Consider the following 14,422-nt stretch of genomic DNA (forward strand, 5'->3'; position numbering starts at 1 on the left):
AGGATTGGTATTGTCTTCATAGCTTGAGGGGTGGCAAAAAAAAAAAAAGGGAGAAGAGAGAATCAGGATCGGGTCGGGTCGGGTCGGGTCGTTGTCTGCGTCCCTAAATCAACGATTCAAACATCGACTTCTGAGTTCTCTCTTTCTTCAGTCTGAGTCGACGCAGCTCCACGCCTCCACTCTGCCACTTCTCTCAAATAGTGAGTCTCTCTTTTTCACTATCAGTTCTGGGTTTTCTGTACGTAACAAAAACTGTTCGTCAATTACTTAAATGAATGAAAGTATTTCATTTCTGGGTTTCTTTAAAAATTATGGCTTTATAAATGTTTGTAATTTTTGGAATTTAATGGAGATAAAAGACAGAGAAATGGATAGTTATTAGATTAAAGCTACCTTTGTTTCATTTTATATGTTATTGATGTGCTCTCCTTTTAAAATAGAATATGTTATTGAATATTATGATTTTCTATTTGTTTTCGTTCAAAAGTTTTGGCTTTTTTTATTTTATGAGAAATCTTTAATGGACTGGTATTGGCTTTTGGAAGATCAATGTTGTCTATCGTATGATGTTTTGCATGATATACAAGAATAAAAATCTAAATTAAGCAGCAAAACTACATGTAAATAATATTATATATATTTATAACAAGGATCTGAGATATATAACAAGGATCTATCCTTCACTCATCATATTGAAGGTTGTGTTTCTCGATCAATCTTAGTTTTTTTATGATTCTTGAAATTAATTTTGTTCCTCTCATGTTTATGGCTAATCTACTCTATGTGTTTGTAGAAATGCCCAACTGAGTTCTAAAATAAAGAGATTTTGAATTGAACTAAAGTTATGCTCCACCAGTTTCCTTTCTTCCATTGTTATTTAATTAATACCGGGGAGGGATTCAAAAGTGGATTTAACAAAGTTCAAGGTACTACTTTATACATGTAATCTTATCAGCTTTAAATCATTGTCTTTACCCTGTCTCTAAATTTGTCATCGTAAAAGATGGGTCTAAATGCCAGCAATTTTCTATTTCACTGGGCAGTGTGGTGTGGATCTTGTTAAGTTGTTAATCATACACTTCAAATGTAGAATGTTAAGTTTAGAGTTTATCTTAATTTGTTTCTAACGTATATGTTCTCTATAAACTGTTGATTGAAATCTTGTTCTATTTTTCAGGTCTATGTAGGTAGATATCTCCAATCATTGGACAGTTGAGCGAGCAGTATCCTCCTCATGTAATAGCATGTAAGATTGACATTGATAAGGTATGAACTATGAAGATTCTGTGGTTTTATAGTATGCTTATCTGTTAGCAATCACTAGATTTTAGGATTAGTGTTTTTCATTATGTGATGTTGTTTGTACATAGGTTAAATCATCTCACTTACTGCTTTCCTTCCTTAAATTGCTATCTGATCACTCTATGTGATGATTCTTTCATTCTTTGAGAAATTTAAACTTGTTTTAAAGAAGCATTCAAGCATAATTGGACAATGAGCTTTCTTATTGGTACAAGAAATTTGTCATTATTTGTAGCAGCTCTACCCTTGTTTTAAGACACCAATTTTTGTTTGTTCATTCTTTCGGGATTTAAACCAACTGTTCATTTTCATGTCATGGCTGTACATGATTTTATTTTAGTTCTTAGAAGGAATTTTTGAACACTCTAGAATTGAGGCAATTAACATATATCTGCATTGAGAATGGTTAATCAGCTAGATTGAATTCTTATATTTGTGGTATTAAAATTTGCTTAAATTATTGCTTGTGTATCGCCTTGCACAATTTTTCTTTTTACAAATTCATGCTGAACTAAATTGCCAATTTTTGTTTGTTCCATTTTTTATTTATGGAAGGCAAGCCATAATCTTAGTTAGTATCTAATATTTATTTGCTCTTTCTGGAGAAGGCAAGCCACAATTACTTGCTTGTTGATTTTATTTACATGCTTACTTGACAAATTTTTTTGTTGAATGATGCATTAAAACATGTACAATTCTAAGAAAATATGAGATATTTTGTATGTTTTCTTTTAGAGAGAAAGAGAGAGGGAGAAACTTCCAGAGTTCTTATGATTTAGGTATCGAGAAGAGTATCAACAAGATTATCTTTTAGCTGGGATTTAGAGTAACAAAATGATAATTTCTATTTTAGAGAGAGAAAAGAAAAACTCACAAAGTAGGTATTGGAGTTTATAAGAGAAGAAACTAGCTGAAGACAGTGGAGCCATTCATTAATTTATCCATTTTATAAAATATAGTGAAATGCTTTTAAGTCTTTCTCATAAAACTGTGCTTTAATTTACTTATCAATTTTGCTTTTAGATATTTTCTTTTAAAATGAAACAATAAAACATAAAACCTTTTCCAAGATTAAAAATATACAAAATTATTAATAATTTTAATGAGTTTTGAATCTTTAACATCAGCTAGTCGGAATATAGCAAAATAATTTTTGTGTTGTTTGATTGACCTTAAGCTGGTTTTGTTGCTCTGCTCTTTTTCTCTTTTCAGAATGTCTAGACTCTCCTGATTCTGGGCTCTCTCCAGCTAAGTTTCACGGACAAGGTTAGTGGTGATAATCTGTTTTAATGATATGAATGAATGTGTGTGATGTTTGCTTTTAATACGAGTAAGGCTGATAGTTTGATATATTGTTTTACTAGATGATGTCTGATGATTTGTTTCTAACTTGGTTGGGTTTGTTTAAATTAGTTAAGGGATCCAGTTGTCTTCCTAAATTTTTTCCAAATAATTAAGTTGAATTAAGAAAGATAATAATCTAAGTATCTGGCTAGTTTGATTTTTTCTGTATGTATTTTGGATGAAGAGTCCAGTTATCCTGATTACACATGAAAAGTCATATCAGGAGGTTTTGCCACACATGAATGTACTTAGATTTTTATTCTTGGAAGCAATATAAATCGACTCAAAGAGATATTTTAGTATTTCACTATGTTTGTTCATTACATGTCAAATGAAACATATCCTTTGGTAATTGCATTGTCTTATTTTGGTCTAGACACTCTAGACAGCTAACCCGAAACCTCTTGTCCATTCCATATATTTTGTAACTGTAACACCCTATATATGCAGGGCCAATCTAAACCAGAGAGTTTGTGAACGGGAAAATGTTATTCCCTTCAAGAAGCTTCAGGCAGATTCTTTCGTGCACTAAAGCAACTCAATTAACTTCTCGCACTCTCAGCTGCCACTCCGTTTCTAATCACTTTTACCCAACTAGACGCAATCACTTCTGTTCACAGAACCAGATCATATTCATCCCAGTTGTTTACTTTTGGTCCTCACCTCTCTTTGTTATTGCAAGTAAATTCGTTGGCAGTTGTCAATCATTTTCAACTAAGGCATCTGATAATGAAGAGGAAGAGCGAGTCCTTAATGAAATTTTCGCTGCCATAGAAACCGCCCCAAGGTCTGCCTCAGAAATATGTACTGCTCATATTGATAAGCTGTGCAAGTCTGGAAATATTTCTGCTGCTGCTAGATTTCTCAAAACCTTGCATGATAAACATATCTTCATTAGCTCTAGAACGTACAATGTCCTATTGGCAGCAGCCTGTGAAAAGAATGACACTGTCCTTATATCTCAAGTTTTTTCAGATGCAATTGTGTCTTCTACAACATTGCCTTCAGCTTCTTATCTTTATATTGCAAAGTCTTTTGCAATTGGGTGCACAGATCTGCATAGGTTTATCAAAAATATCTTGGAGTTGACCTTGCCAAGCATGAATGTTCTAAACAGTATCATTTCGGCCTTTGCAGAAAGTAGGAAGAGTGATCAGGCTCTTTTGATATTTGACCAGATAAAGAGTTCAAAACACAAACCAGATCTGATTACATACAATATTGTTTTGCATATTTTGGGCTGTGCTGGTCATGTTGATAAAATGCTTCATGAGTTTTCCTCAATGAAGGAAGCTGGGATCTTCCCTGATGTTATTTCATACAATACATTGTTAAACAATCTGAAGAAGGCAGGAAGAGTAGACATGTGCACATCATATTTTAAGGAAATGGTCGACAATGGAATCCAACCAGATTTGCTTACTTATAGTGCTTTGATTGATTGTACTGGCCGCGCGGGAAATGTTGAGGAATCGTTGAGACTCTTTAGCGAGATGAAGGCTAGGCAAATTCGTCCCTCCATCTATATCTATAGGTCACTGGTCCATAATTTGAACAGGGTAGGGAAATTGAAGTTGGCAAAATCACTCTTAGAGGAGATGAAAGCATGCAGTCCCTCTGATCTGGCTAGTACAGAGGATTTTAAATCATATTCATAGTGACTCTAACAATACTACGGGATTCATTTGAAACATATTCTGTAGGTGATGAACGTGAACAAGATCTTACATTCTGAGGTTCATTTAAATTATATTCATCTGATCAACTTGCTTGTGCTTTGAGCAAAATATTGTAAGAACAATTGCCAGTGCATGAAGAAGAAGCTTTTGCCCATGCATGTGCCGGGACCTTTTCGGAGTGTGTTGCAATGATTTAGCCAGAGAACGATTGTACAAAGTATCAACTGCATGTTCATAGACAGTCTAGAATTGTTCATCACAATTCATACCAGCATAGCTTTTGCTTGTAACTTTTTTTTTCCTTGAATCACGATCCGATTCTCCCAAAATTTCATTACCATAGATTTTGTATTTTATTGTTAATATCATGTGTCTGTGAAGTAATATTGCCAACTTTTATTATTGACTAATGAGAGCTTTCAGATTATAGTTAGTTCACCTAATAACAAAAAAAGGAAATCATCAAAGAAATATTCTGAATTTGTGCCAATACAAGTAAAGACAACCGTTGTATATACTATCACTAGTTCAAATGCCGCTTGAATCTCTCCCGAAGATGAATTTCCTTGTCCAGTCAGATACCACTAACACCCTAGTCCTCCAGCTTACTTGCTTGCTGAAGTTTCATAAACAATTCAAATGAAAAACTATTACCTTTAATAATGGAGCAGCAAAATAAAACATATTAGCAGTAGATTATTACCTTGCATATACAGAATACCATAGCCACTGAGTACTGTGACCCATGGAAACCCAGTCTCCTGGTAGTTCAGCTGCAGCTTGTTCTCCCCCTAAAGGAGCAAATTGCCCAAAATGCTTGTACCTTGTGATCCAAAGTTGGTGAAAAGTTAATAAGAAAAAGGGGTGCCGTGCATTTTACACACTGAAGTCATGATACATAAATGATACAAGCAAATTCTAGTATGCTGTAATGATACATAAATGATACAAAAGGGATGAACATTAATGTATGGAACATACTGGAAGGGGCGAAACAGATGTTGTCCAGAACTTCTAAAATGCCGAGGACCTTCAGGATTTGCTTCGCAGTGCTCCCTGCGATTGAAGCATCTAGAAAGATATGAACCCTGTTGAGCAGCAACCTGAAAACATAAAGGATGGAGAGGATAATGGTTATTTTATTAGACAACAAAGTAACTTATGAGCTAGAACAACTTGTCTAAAGCAAAAAATAAAAACAGGAAAGACATGAACCTGTGCAGTTGCAGGCAGACTCTTCCTCTGTGAATCCACTTGAGAAAGAGCTGATTTAAATCCTTCAATGTCCACTTCCTTCCTGCCTTTACCTTCAGAATCTTTCAACAGATCTGTTACATCAGCTAGATGTTTGCTCCTTAGATAATGATCCACTTGAGGATACCTTATGAGGATGTCATCTATTACATCTTGAAATTCACTAACTGTTAAGGAGCCAGATTTGTCCTTGTCTGCTGCTTCAAATATGGCTGATATATCTTCCTGAAATTGAATCATTGAATGACTTTCATGTATGCAATATTCTTTCAATTATGAAGCTACATAAAAGTAGCAAAAATTTACAGTGAGACGCAACATCACAACGGTCATGAACATGAGAGAGCAAAAGACTACATACATTCCCGCTTGAGCAAATGACTACAACTTCACCAATTGACCATATCAAAACAACCAAAGATGAAAGCAAAAGTAGAAGCTTTAGGTACTTGACGTACCATGATTTTACGTTGATCAATTGAAGCGCAGTCACCAATGGCATAAACATTCTTGCACCCCTTTACCTGCAACCACTCATCAGTTGCTAGAATACGCCTGTTAGCCTGCATGTTTAGAAGGGTGTAAATAAAATATTTCTTTTAATAATCCTGAAAGCTGAGGCTAAGGGTGCTGCAGAAGTCATATACATCCACACAAGTAAGCAAATAGATCCTCCAATTCATTAAGCATCACTTAGTGATCAAATAGCTAGGAACTTAGTAACGAACCTGCCCAATTTGGTCCATGAAGTCCTTCACCACTGGACGAGTCCCAACACCGGTTGACCATACAACCAATCCATGGGGTATGGAGTAGACTTGTCCATTTGTCTTGCTCTTCATTGTAATCTCCTTTTCAGACACACTAGTCACCCGACATCCTGTTTGAACGTCAATACCATCTCTTCCGAATTTCAGCTCGGCAAAAGAACTAATTCTTTCATCAAACCTACGAAAATAGAAGGATAATTGCAAGCAAGGGAAGTTTCATAAGATGGAAGACCGGGCAAAAACACTAATATATTTTCAGAACAAAGAGATGGTGGTAAAAACTAGGGGACTGCAAAGAGATTAGTTTAACATGGAAATCATATTTGAAATAATAACAAGAAATTGATTTATTGAGAACAAATGGCACCAGTAATTAAACATGGTTGACTGCAAGATTCAGAAGATGGTCACACTGAAGCCAACTCAATTAATAATCTCACTCCAAGTAGGGAATTTATTCTTTCTACACACTTCTTAAGTATGAAATGAAGACAAAAGCAGAAAATCAAGAGCATATCCATAGACAAAATGGTTGCACTATTTTAAGAAGGGTACATGAGGGAAAAGTTGGTAGAGAGATTTTAAAAGTGGATTCTCAATGTAAGGTGTTCGAAAGCATAAAGACAGATGAATGTGAAATATCAATTGTTCTTTCATCTTACATGTTTAAGATATGATCTCCTGATTGGATCACTGTGATTTTCAACAGATCCTTAACTCCAGGATATAACTTGAGTATATCTTCTTCAACAAAGTCATGTAGCTCTGCAGCAAATTCCACACCAGTAGGACCCCCTCCAACAATAACAAAGTGAAGATTTGCTCTCTTTTCTTCTTCAGTTAACCCAGGAAGTGAAGCCTTTTCAAAACAATCTATCACGCTACGCCGTATCTTCGAAGCATCCTCTACTTCCTGCACAAGGATGGCTTGTCAAAATAAGCTGGAAGCAACTTGATTGGTGTTTAAACAATTAAATAAATTAAAGGAAAGTAGTAACTCAAGTTATAAAAATTCTACTACATTCAAAACTAGGTAGGCTGTACCTTCAGAAAATGGCAATTCTCCTTGACACCAGGAGTATTAAAAGTATTTACTTGGGCTCCAAGTGCTATAACCAAGTAATCATATTCTAGACAGAACTCTTCATTCCCTAGTGCTTTGTCATCAAAATTCGACCGGCATATAACCTTTTTATTTGAAGAATCAATCTTGACACATTCAGCCTCAAAAAATCTTACTTCTCCTGTTCTCTGGAATGAAACACAAATGAGGAGACAGTATCAACAAAAACAATGTGTGATGCTTGTCAACCAAACAGCAATATCGAAACTGTTCGTGTCCATTTTACAGTATAGTGTCTACAGAAAAAAAAGGAAAGGAAAATATAAATAAATTTGAAATTTCACAGTCCTGGATTTGTTTATTTCATTTACCTTCTTTATAATGTTCCGAACTGGTTCAACAATGCTTCGAGCTTCAACTGTCCCACATGTGACACTAGGCAATAAAGGCGTAAATGCAAAATAATTTCTAGGCGAAACAACCTGAACATCATACAACGAAGCATCCAAATCCTTAAGGAAACTAGTGCCAGCCCATCCTGTGCCAAGAACCACCACTCTCTTTTTCCCATGCTCAATTTGATTAGCATTAACACCAGGAGAGCTCACATCTGACTGTGATTCTGAATATGCTACAAGGCTTCCACTACTGCAGTAGTCCAACAAAAGAGAACAACATCAGATTTTTGAAACAAATTACACATATCATCAATCAGGCACAGGTTGGTAATCTCATTGGATTCTTGATAACCAAGGGAGCATAATATCTATGTATCTACCATGTCACTTTCTCTGGGAGTACTCTAAAGTAAGTGATTAAAAGTTCAAAAGATGCAAATCACAATGGAGTTAGTTTTTTTTTTTTTTTTTTTTTGGCTATTTATCAATGAACTATCACTTTCATTCTCAAAGTTTCACTGAACTTACATAAAAACACTTGGAAAAAGCTTTATAACGACTTCTGATCTGGGATTCTTCTCGCAAATCTAAAAATAGCATTTTCATGCTACATTCATGTGATCCATATCCATCAACATAATTTTAGTCCCCGCTAAACTATCTAATCTATAAGAAAGTATGTGATTCAGCAGCTAAGAAAATCCTATATTACATCTGAAGCCATAATTGAACTTGAAAATCTCTTCCTTCTCTTTGTTTTCCTGTTTTTTCCCAAGTCCCCAAAATAATTGAGAAAAACAAGAGAGAAAAAGATGATTTTGCATTAACTCTCTTTCATCAAGGAAAGAAGCACTATTCAAACTTTTCTCCGTTTACATCCACTGGTTTTCCCCAAAGAAGAAAAAGAGAAACAATCAAGAGCCTCATCTAAGTCCCTAGCAAGAATTATAAGAGTTTTGATGAGCAAAGTTAAGAACCTGATTGTACATAAGATGAGGAGCTTGGGAGCAACGGGGTAGCCATGTAATGCTTTTGAAGCTCTGCTAAAGAATGATGAGAATGTCATTTTCAGACCAACTTATCAAATCGGAGAGATTCTTCTTAACTGAAAAAAAGACTGAACTAGCAACTGTAGCGTAAAGAAAATAAAAATCAGATAGAGTCTTCAAATCAGGCCTTGACTAATAGTAGTTGACTTTGTATTAATTAATTAATTAATTTAGAATTAAGAGATTATTAATAAAGTAGTATTTAATTACCAACCAAAAAGTACATGTGTCATTACCTTATTGCGTTAAGTTCCAAGTTCCATGATTAGAATTGAGAGGTTTTATTGTTGACTGGTTGGTTTTTAAAACTTGGGATAAAGTTTCCATTAAGCATCTTCCAACAAGTTCTTTCAACATAATTTTTAGTTAAAATAGCAAGTGAACTTTTAAAAATTAAGGTGGAGTTTGGTTGGAGGTAATGAAATGGAATGGAATGGAAAGGAAATAATTTTCATTCTATTTCTTTGTTTGGTTGCATTTTAAAGTATTGGAATAACATTCTAATGGAATGTTCTTTCTACCATTTTGGTGGAATGGCTATTCCATTTTAAAAAGGAAGGAATGACCATTCCAATGTATCAAGAAAAAAAAATTAATTATTTTTTTATCAATTTTTTTTATGCATTTTAAATTTTATTCCATTCCATTCTTATTCCCATTCTTATTCTTATATTTTCATTCCTCCCAACTAAAGGCCTCCTAAGTTCTAACTATATAAAAGAGGCTTCCTATAATAAATAATAGATAGAAAACTTTTTACTCCTTTATTAAAAAAATTTAATAGTATTTTAATCTAAAAAAATTTTATTTTATTAAATTAGTTTAAATTTAATAAATTCAAGATATAAAAAATTGTTCAAATATTCAAATAATAGTTAATGTAGAAAACATTACTATAATAAAATAACTCTGTATTTTAACATTTTACTTATTTTAGTTAAAATTTAGTTAAAAAAATAAAAAGTACTTTCTTAAATGTATTACACACTTTTTCAAAAAAAAAATGTATTACACTCAGACTGAAGTTTGGAATCTGAAGCTACCGAAATTTAACACGTGTCATGACATTTGGTAAGTCATGTCACAATCATTTTATTCATTTATTTTATTTTAAAAAAATATTAATATATTTCTCCGAAAAAAATATTAATATTTTTTATCACTCTTAAAATAAATATGTAATATAAAGATTAATTTTATATACAAATATTAGATATATGTTATAATTATGGGTGCACTCTTAATGGATAAAATATAGGGAAATTTACATGGTATACTAATCTTTGCCAATTTTTTATAAAAATACTGTCAAGCGGTATTTTTTACTTTTTTACTGTGTTTTTTTATAAATTTCATATTGCAGTATACTGTATTAAGTTTTCACTGGTGTTCTACTAGTGTTTTTTAGTTGTTCTACTGTTGTTTTGTATTTTACTAGTGTTTTAATAAAAACACAGGATTTTTGAAAACTTTTCCGTGTGATAGTATTTTTCTAAAAATTAACCTAAATTTCAGTATTTTTGTAAGTTTCCTTAAAATATATATTGACTTGTGAGACAAATAGTAAAGACTGTAAATAAAGAACACACTAGAATTTCTAAAGGTTCGACCCTGTGATCATGGTAATAGCTACTCCCCTTTAGGTTGTATTGACTTGTGAGACAAATAATAAAGTATTCTCTCTCTAAAGCTCTTACAATGTATCTCGAGTAATTCTCTCTTAGTTACTATTTTCCTCTTGAGTGTTCTCTCTCTAATTCAATTCCTCCCCTCAAACAATGAGGTGAGTCCACTATTTATAGGGGCTCCTTACATTGAAATAGTTTCCCTTAATCTATAATACATAAAATGAGAAACAAATATGTTTCCACAATTACAGTAAAGAAATTGGGCAAGTTCAGGTTGATTTCCCTTATTCTCTGAAGATACGAATCAATCCCACAAAATTAAGGATTACTTCGTGTCATGCAAACTTTATAGATATCATAGATCACTGTTAAAATTGCCAACTCACATTTTTTGGTTGGTGCATACGAGTTGATAATACAATCGAGTTGGTCGGATGTCCTTCAGTGACTCTATCTGAACATCCTGTCATGCCTATTGCCTACGCAATTTGAATTCACTCATATCAATCCTTGTGGGCTGCTAGGAGTGAAACCATCTGCCCAGGTCGAGAAATATAGGACACGTGTCATCTAACTAGATGTCATGTCTTAGTGCAAAAAATAGGATAACAAGCTCATAATCATTATTCTAAATAATTGCAAATAACAAATTTGAAACATCAAATAATAATATAACAGAAGAACTGATGAAGAACAATAGTTGTGCTTGAAAAATCTCCTTTTTCTCTCTAATTTTTGTGCCTCCCAAGTTGCATAATCAAAAGCCCTCTTAAATTTTCAAACTCAGGTTTACAAACCCTATTGGACCTCTAAAAGTAGGCGGGCCACGACATAGCCTTTTCAGTTTCGTGGACTGGGTACTTGTTTTTTGGGCAACGAGCTTCCGGGTGTGATGATTGATAATATTTTGGCCATAACTCTTTTGATATTACTCGGAATTGGACGATTTAAGATGTTTTGAAAAGATGAAAGAGAACTATAGAACTTTTATTCACATGTTTTTTGAAAGTGAACACATCATAGTCAATAATTGTCTTGAAGCTTTAAAATTAATTTTCGATCACAAACAGAGCGTGTTAAGCATCCAAAACTCAGAATTTTTCACTCATTATATCTTAGAACTCCAAATTTTATGATAAATTCATCATATTCATCTCATTCTTCTTATTTTCAATTAATGTTATGAATTTTACCATTTAAACTTAAAACAAGTAGAAAACAAGCGTAATTCTGCACAAAATAAATATAATCAATTGAAATACACATTTAAGTACTTTATAAAATGTACCTAAACTACCCTATCAATATGCACATGTTTAGTATATACATGTACTATATTGTCATGTAGCTAGCATATTAGAGATAGTGATATGGGTGTACATAGAAGTGTACTAAGATACTGATATCTAATATGTTGGGAAATATTGAATAGTATGGACTAATGCTACTAACACTAGTATGATTAGAGTAATGAGCTTAGGTTGGTTATATGGTTAATCTTACTATAAGTAAAAACGTTCAGATCTCAACTTATAAGCATTAGATGCGGTTAGTAGACTTATGGTAATTGGGTGTATGGACGCTCAATTACAAGTCATATATGATTGTATTATGCATGATTTTTTTACCGAGTCTATCGACTCAGAGTTGCTTTGTTATGTGTAGATTTGAGAAAGTAGAACTGATCAATGGTGGTTCGAGAGCTCTAGTGAAGATTGTCCATATTTCACCGAATAGACCTGGAGAGTTGTGATCTATGGAAGATCAGCTGGTGTAACTAGTATTTTTATTGTTAGATGACATTCTTAGAACATTATAGTATATATGTATTTCTTATTAGAAATGAGATCCCAATAGTAACTTTTTACATTCTATTTTAAGAATGTTTTAATTATTACGGGATTTTATGTAGATCATACTTTATTGTAAAAACATTTGTTTAGCAAAAGTTAGCAAATGATTAGAAAATATGTAACGTGCCTTAAATATTAGGATGTTACAACGCAATAAAAGCCAAATATTTTGACATTTATAATAAAAAATCTTATATTAAACTCTCATTTATGAGCTTTTTTTTATTTTATTTTTTTTATAAAACACTCATTTATGAGTTAAAACATCAAATGTTTATTAGTAAATATTTTTAGAGTAATAATAGGTGTACATTGTTTGCACCAAAACATGGGATAAATTGAGGAATACCTTTTTTTGCATCAATTAATTAAAAATACCCTCATATTATATTTCATTAGAATCTACCTATTTTTGTGATTGAGTTGCCTAATATACCCTCACCCCTCCACTTAAGTGTAGCACATGATTTATATTAATTTAAAAGATATAATGAGAACATCGTATATAAAAGTAGGTATATCCCAATGAATATGAAAATGAAAGTAAAAATTAAAATAAATAAAGCAAAGTGGGTATACAATGAAATTTTCTCCCAAAACATTGCAGACTTTTGTAACAAAAAATTTCGGCCAATTATATTACTTTGAGATGAGTCTCACTAATTAAAAAATAATAAGAATTATAATCTTCATCACACAGGTGTGTAATGTTTTTGTGTAAATTATTTTTGAAAGTCATACTAAAATATCTATAATTTAATCTACAAAATAAATTTAGTAAAGTAATGAGAACATTTGAAGAAGATCAAATATAAGCTTAAAGTGGGCACGAATTTGAGCTCCAATAAGCAAAATGTATAGGCACAAATTTGGGCAGGATTTGACCTGAAGCATACAATCCACATTTAAATATGATAAAATGTGATTTTTTTTGAAAAAACATAGAAATATTGTGTCGGGTTGGGCCAATCCACATTTATTGCACAATTAATAACAAGGAAAAAGTTATTAGATCAACAAAAAAAACGTCGAAAATTTTATTGGGATGATTTCACAGACTTTGCATAATTTCATAAATGAAATGGATCGTGTCAATTCTTTTGTTTTGATTAAGGAGAGTTCTAGTTTGGGTTGTTCTTTTATCTACCAAAACGATCTATTGTTTTAACAAAGTTGTTGTATTCGTCAACACATTTAAATTGAAGAAATGAAGAGTAGATGCTTTGCATGATGTATCAAAATATAGATGTAGTTCTTTATATTTCAAATAATATTTTTTTAATATTAATTTGAAACATGTATATTCAATATTTTAGATTCAAAAACAATAAAACAAATATATCAAAATAACTTATTTGCCATATTATCAAAGATTGCTTGCAAAAGTTGTTTTGCTTCTGGAAAAGTGTTAGTTTGATAAATATGTCAAAAATAATGAGCTTTCCTTTAGCTAAGATTGAGTTATGTAATAACTTGATGAGTTTGTTCTTTTCTTTGTATAGCTTCGTTTGAGATCTAAACTTTTTTCTTTTTCAATTATGTACTTTCTAATCTATATTTGTATATAGTTTCTTTTATCATCACTTTTTGAGTTCTGGAATTTTCTTCTTCTCTTCATTTGGGTATTCAAAAAAGTAATCTCATGAGAATTTAGTTCTTGATTTCTTTTTTCATTGTATATATGTGTTTTGCTAACAGTGTGGTAGAGATTTTGGTAGTTCTATTGTTATTTCCGTCCATATTTAGGTCTGTTCAGGATTATGGTATTGTGTGCTAAAAGAATTCATATCTTCATTGATATTTTTTTCTCTCTATAATGCTGGCGTTAAGCTTTTGTCATTGTTGTGTCCCATTACTGTACATTGGATGTGACCAACCCTGGTTTTTGTTGAGTGAGGATGTGGTGGATATTCGATTTGACCACTTAGCTGAAGACGAAATTGAAGGACGTTACTTAATTTTCGTAAGTTTGTGTATACTTAATTATTGATTGATATCAGTGTTAATTTTTCCTATAATTATGGTTTCTACATTTATGGTATTTAATTTAATTTGCATTTTCTTTTATTTTGGGAGTAATAA

At 32.3% G+C, this 14,422-nt stretch overlaps 2 protein-coding genes across 4 annotated transcripts; one reads left to right on the plus strand and one right to left on the minus strand.

Annotated features, from left to right (window-relative positions):
- Positions 1-27: 27 nt before the first annotated feature.
- Positions 28-4,752, plus strand: LOC115698737 (pentatricopeptide repeat-containing protein At1g11900). 3 transcript variants are annotated; one of them, XM_030625892.2, is made up of 5 exons: positions 29-200; positions 794-926; positions 1,178-1,266; positions 2,515-2,568; positions 3,097-4,752. In XM_030625892.2, exon 5 carries the CDS (start codon positions 3,132-3,134, stop codon positions 4,302-4,304), a length of 1,173 nt encoding a protein of 390 aa, XP_030481752.2. In that variant the 5' UTR covers positions 29-200; positions 794-926; positions 1,178-1,266; positions 2,515-2,568; positions 3,097-3,131; the 3' UTR covers positions 4,305-4,752. The 3 variants fall into 3 exon arrangements, with proteins under 3 accessions (XP_060958973.1, XP_030481752.2, XP_060958974.1); XM_061102990.1 differs by lacking the exon at positions 794-926 and having other exon boundaries at positions 28-200; XM_061102991.1 differs by having other exon boundaries at positions 59-200; positions 2,515-4,752.
- Positions 4,644-9,222, minus strand: LOC115698736 (external alternative NAD(P)H-ubiquinone oxidoreductase B1, mitochondrial). Its single transcript, XM_030625888.2, has 11 exons — positions 9,096-9,222; positions 8,788-8,939; positions 7,784-8,060; positions 7,394-7,600; positions 7,012-7,262; positions 6,308-6,527; positions 6,038-6,142; positions 5,541-5,804; positions 5,307-5,428; positions 5,029-5,148; positions 4,644-4,941 (listed from the first exon to the last, which is right to left on the minus strand). Exons 2-11 carry the CDS (start codon positions 8,874-8,876, stop codon positions 4,854-4,856), a joined length of 1,743 nt encoding a protein of 580 aa, XP_030481748.2. The 5' UTR covers positions 8,877-8,939; positions 9,096-9,222; the 3' UTR covers positions 4,644-4,853.
- Positions 9,223-14,422: the final 5,200 nt, after the last annotated feature.

Source organism: Cannabis sativa, chromosome 8 (assembly GCF_029168945.1).
Source record: "Cannabis sativa cultivar Pink pepper isolate KNU-18-1 chromosome 8, ASM2916894v1, whole genome shotgun sequence".
Taxonomy (NCBI): Eukaryota; Viridiplantae; Streptophyta; class Magnoliopsida; order Rosales; family Cannabaceae; genus Cannabis; species Cannabis sativa.

Bases quoted from the DNA above. Each gene is read 5' to 3' on its own strand.
- LOC115698736 (XM_030625888.2), bottom strand. From the start codon at position 8,876: ATGACATTCTCATCATTCTTTAGCAGAGCTTCAAAAGCATTACATGGC. The intron at 7,601-7,783 runs GTAAATGAAATA...GTTTCATTCCAG, and splicing joins TTCGGAACATTATAAAGAAG to AGAACAGGAGAAGTAAGATT. The intron at 5,805-6,037 runs GTACGTCAAGTA...ATTCAATTTCAG, and splicing joins TTGATCAACGTAAAATCATG to GAAGATATATCAGCCATATT.
- LOC115698737 (XM_061102990.1), top strand. From the start codon at position 3,132: ATGTTATTCCCTTCAAGAAGCTTCAGGCAGATTCTTTCGTGCACTAAA.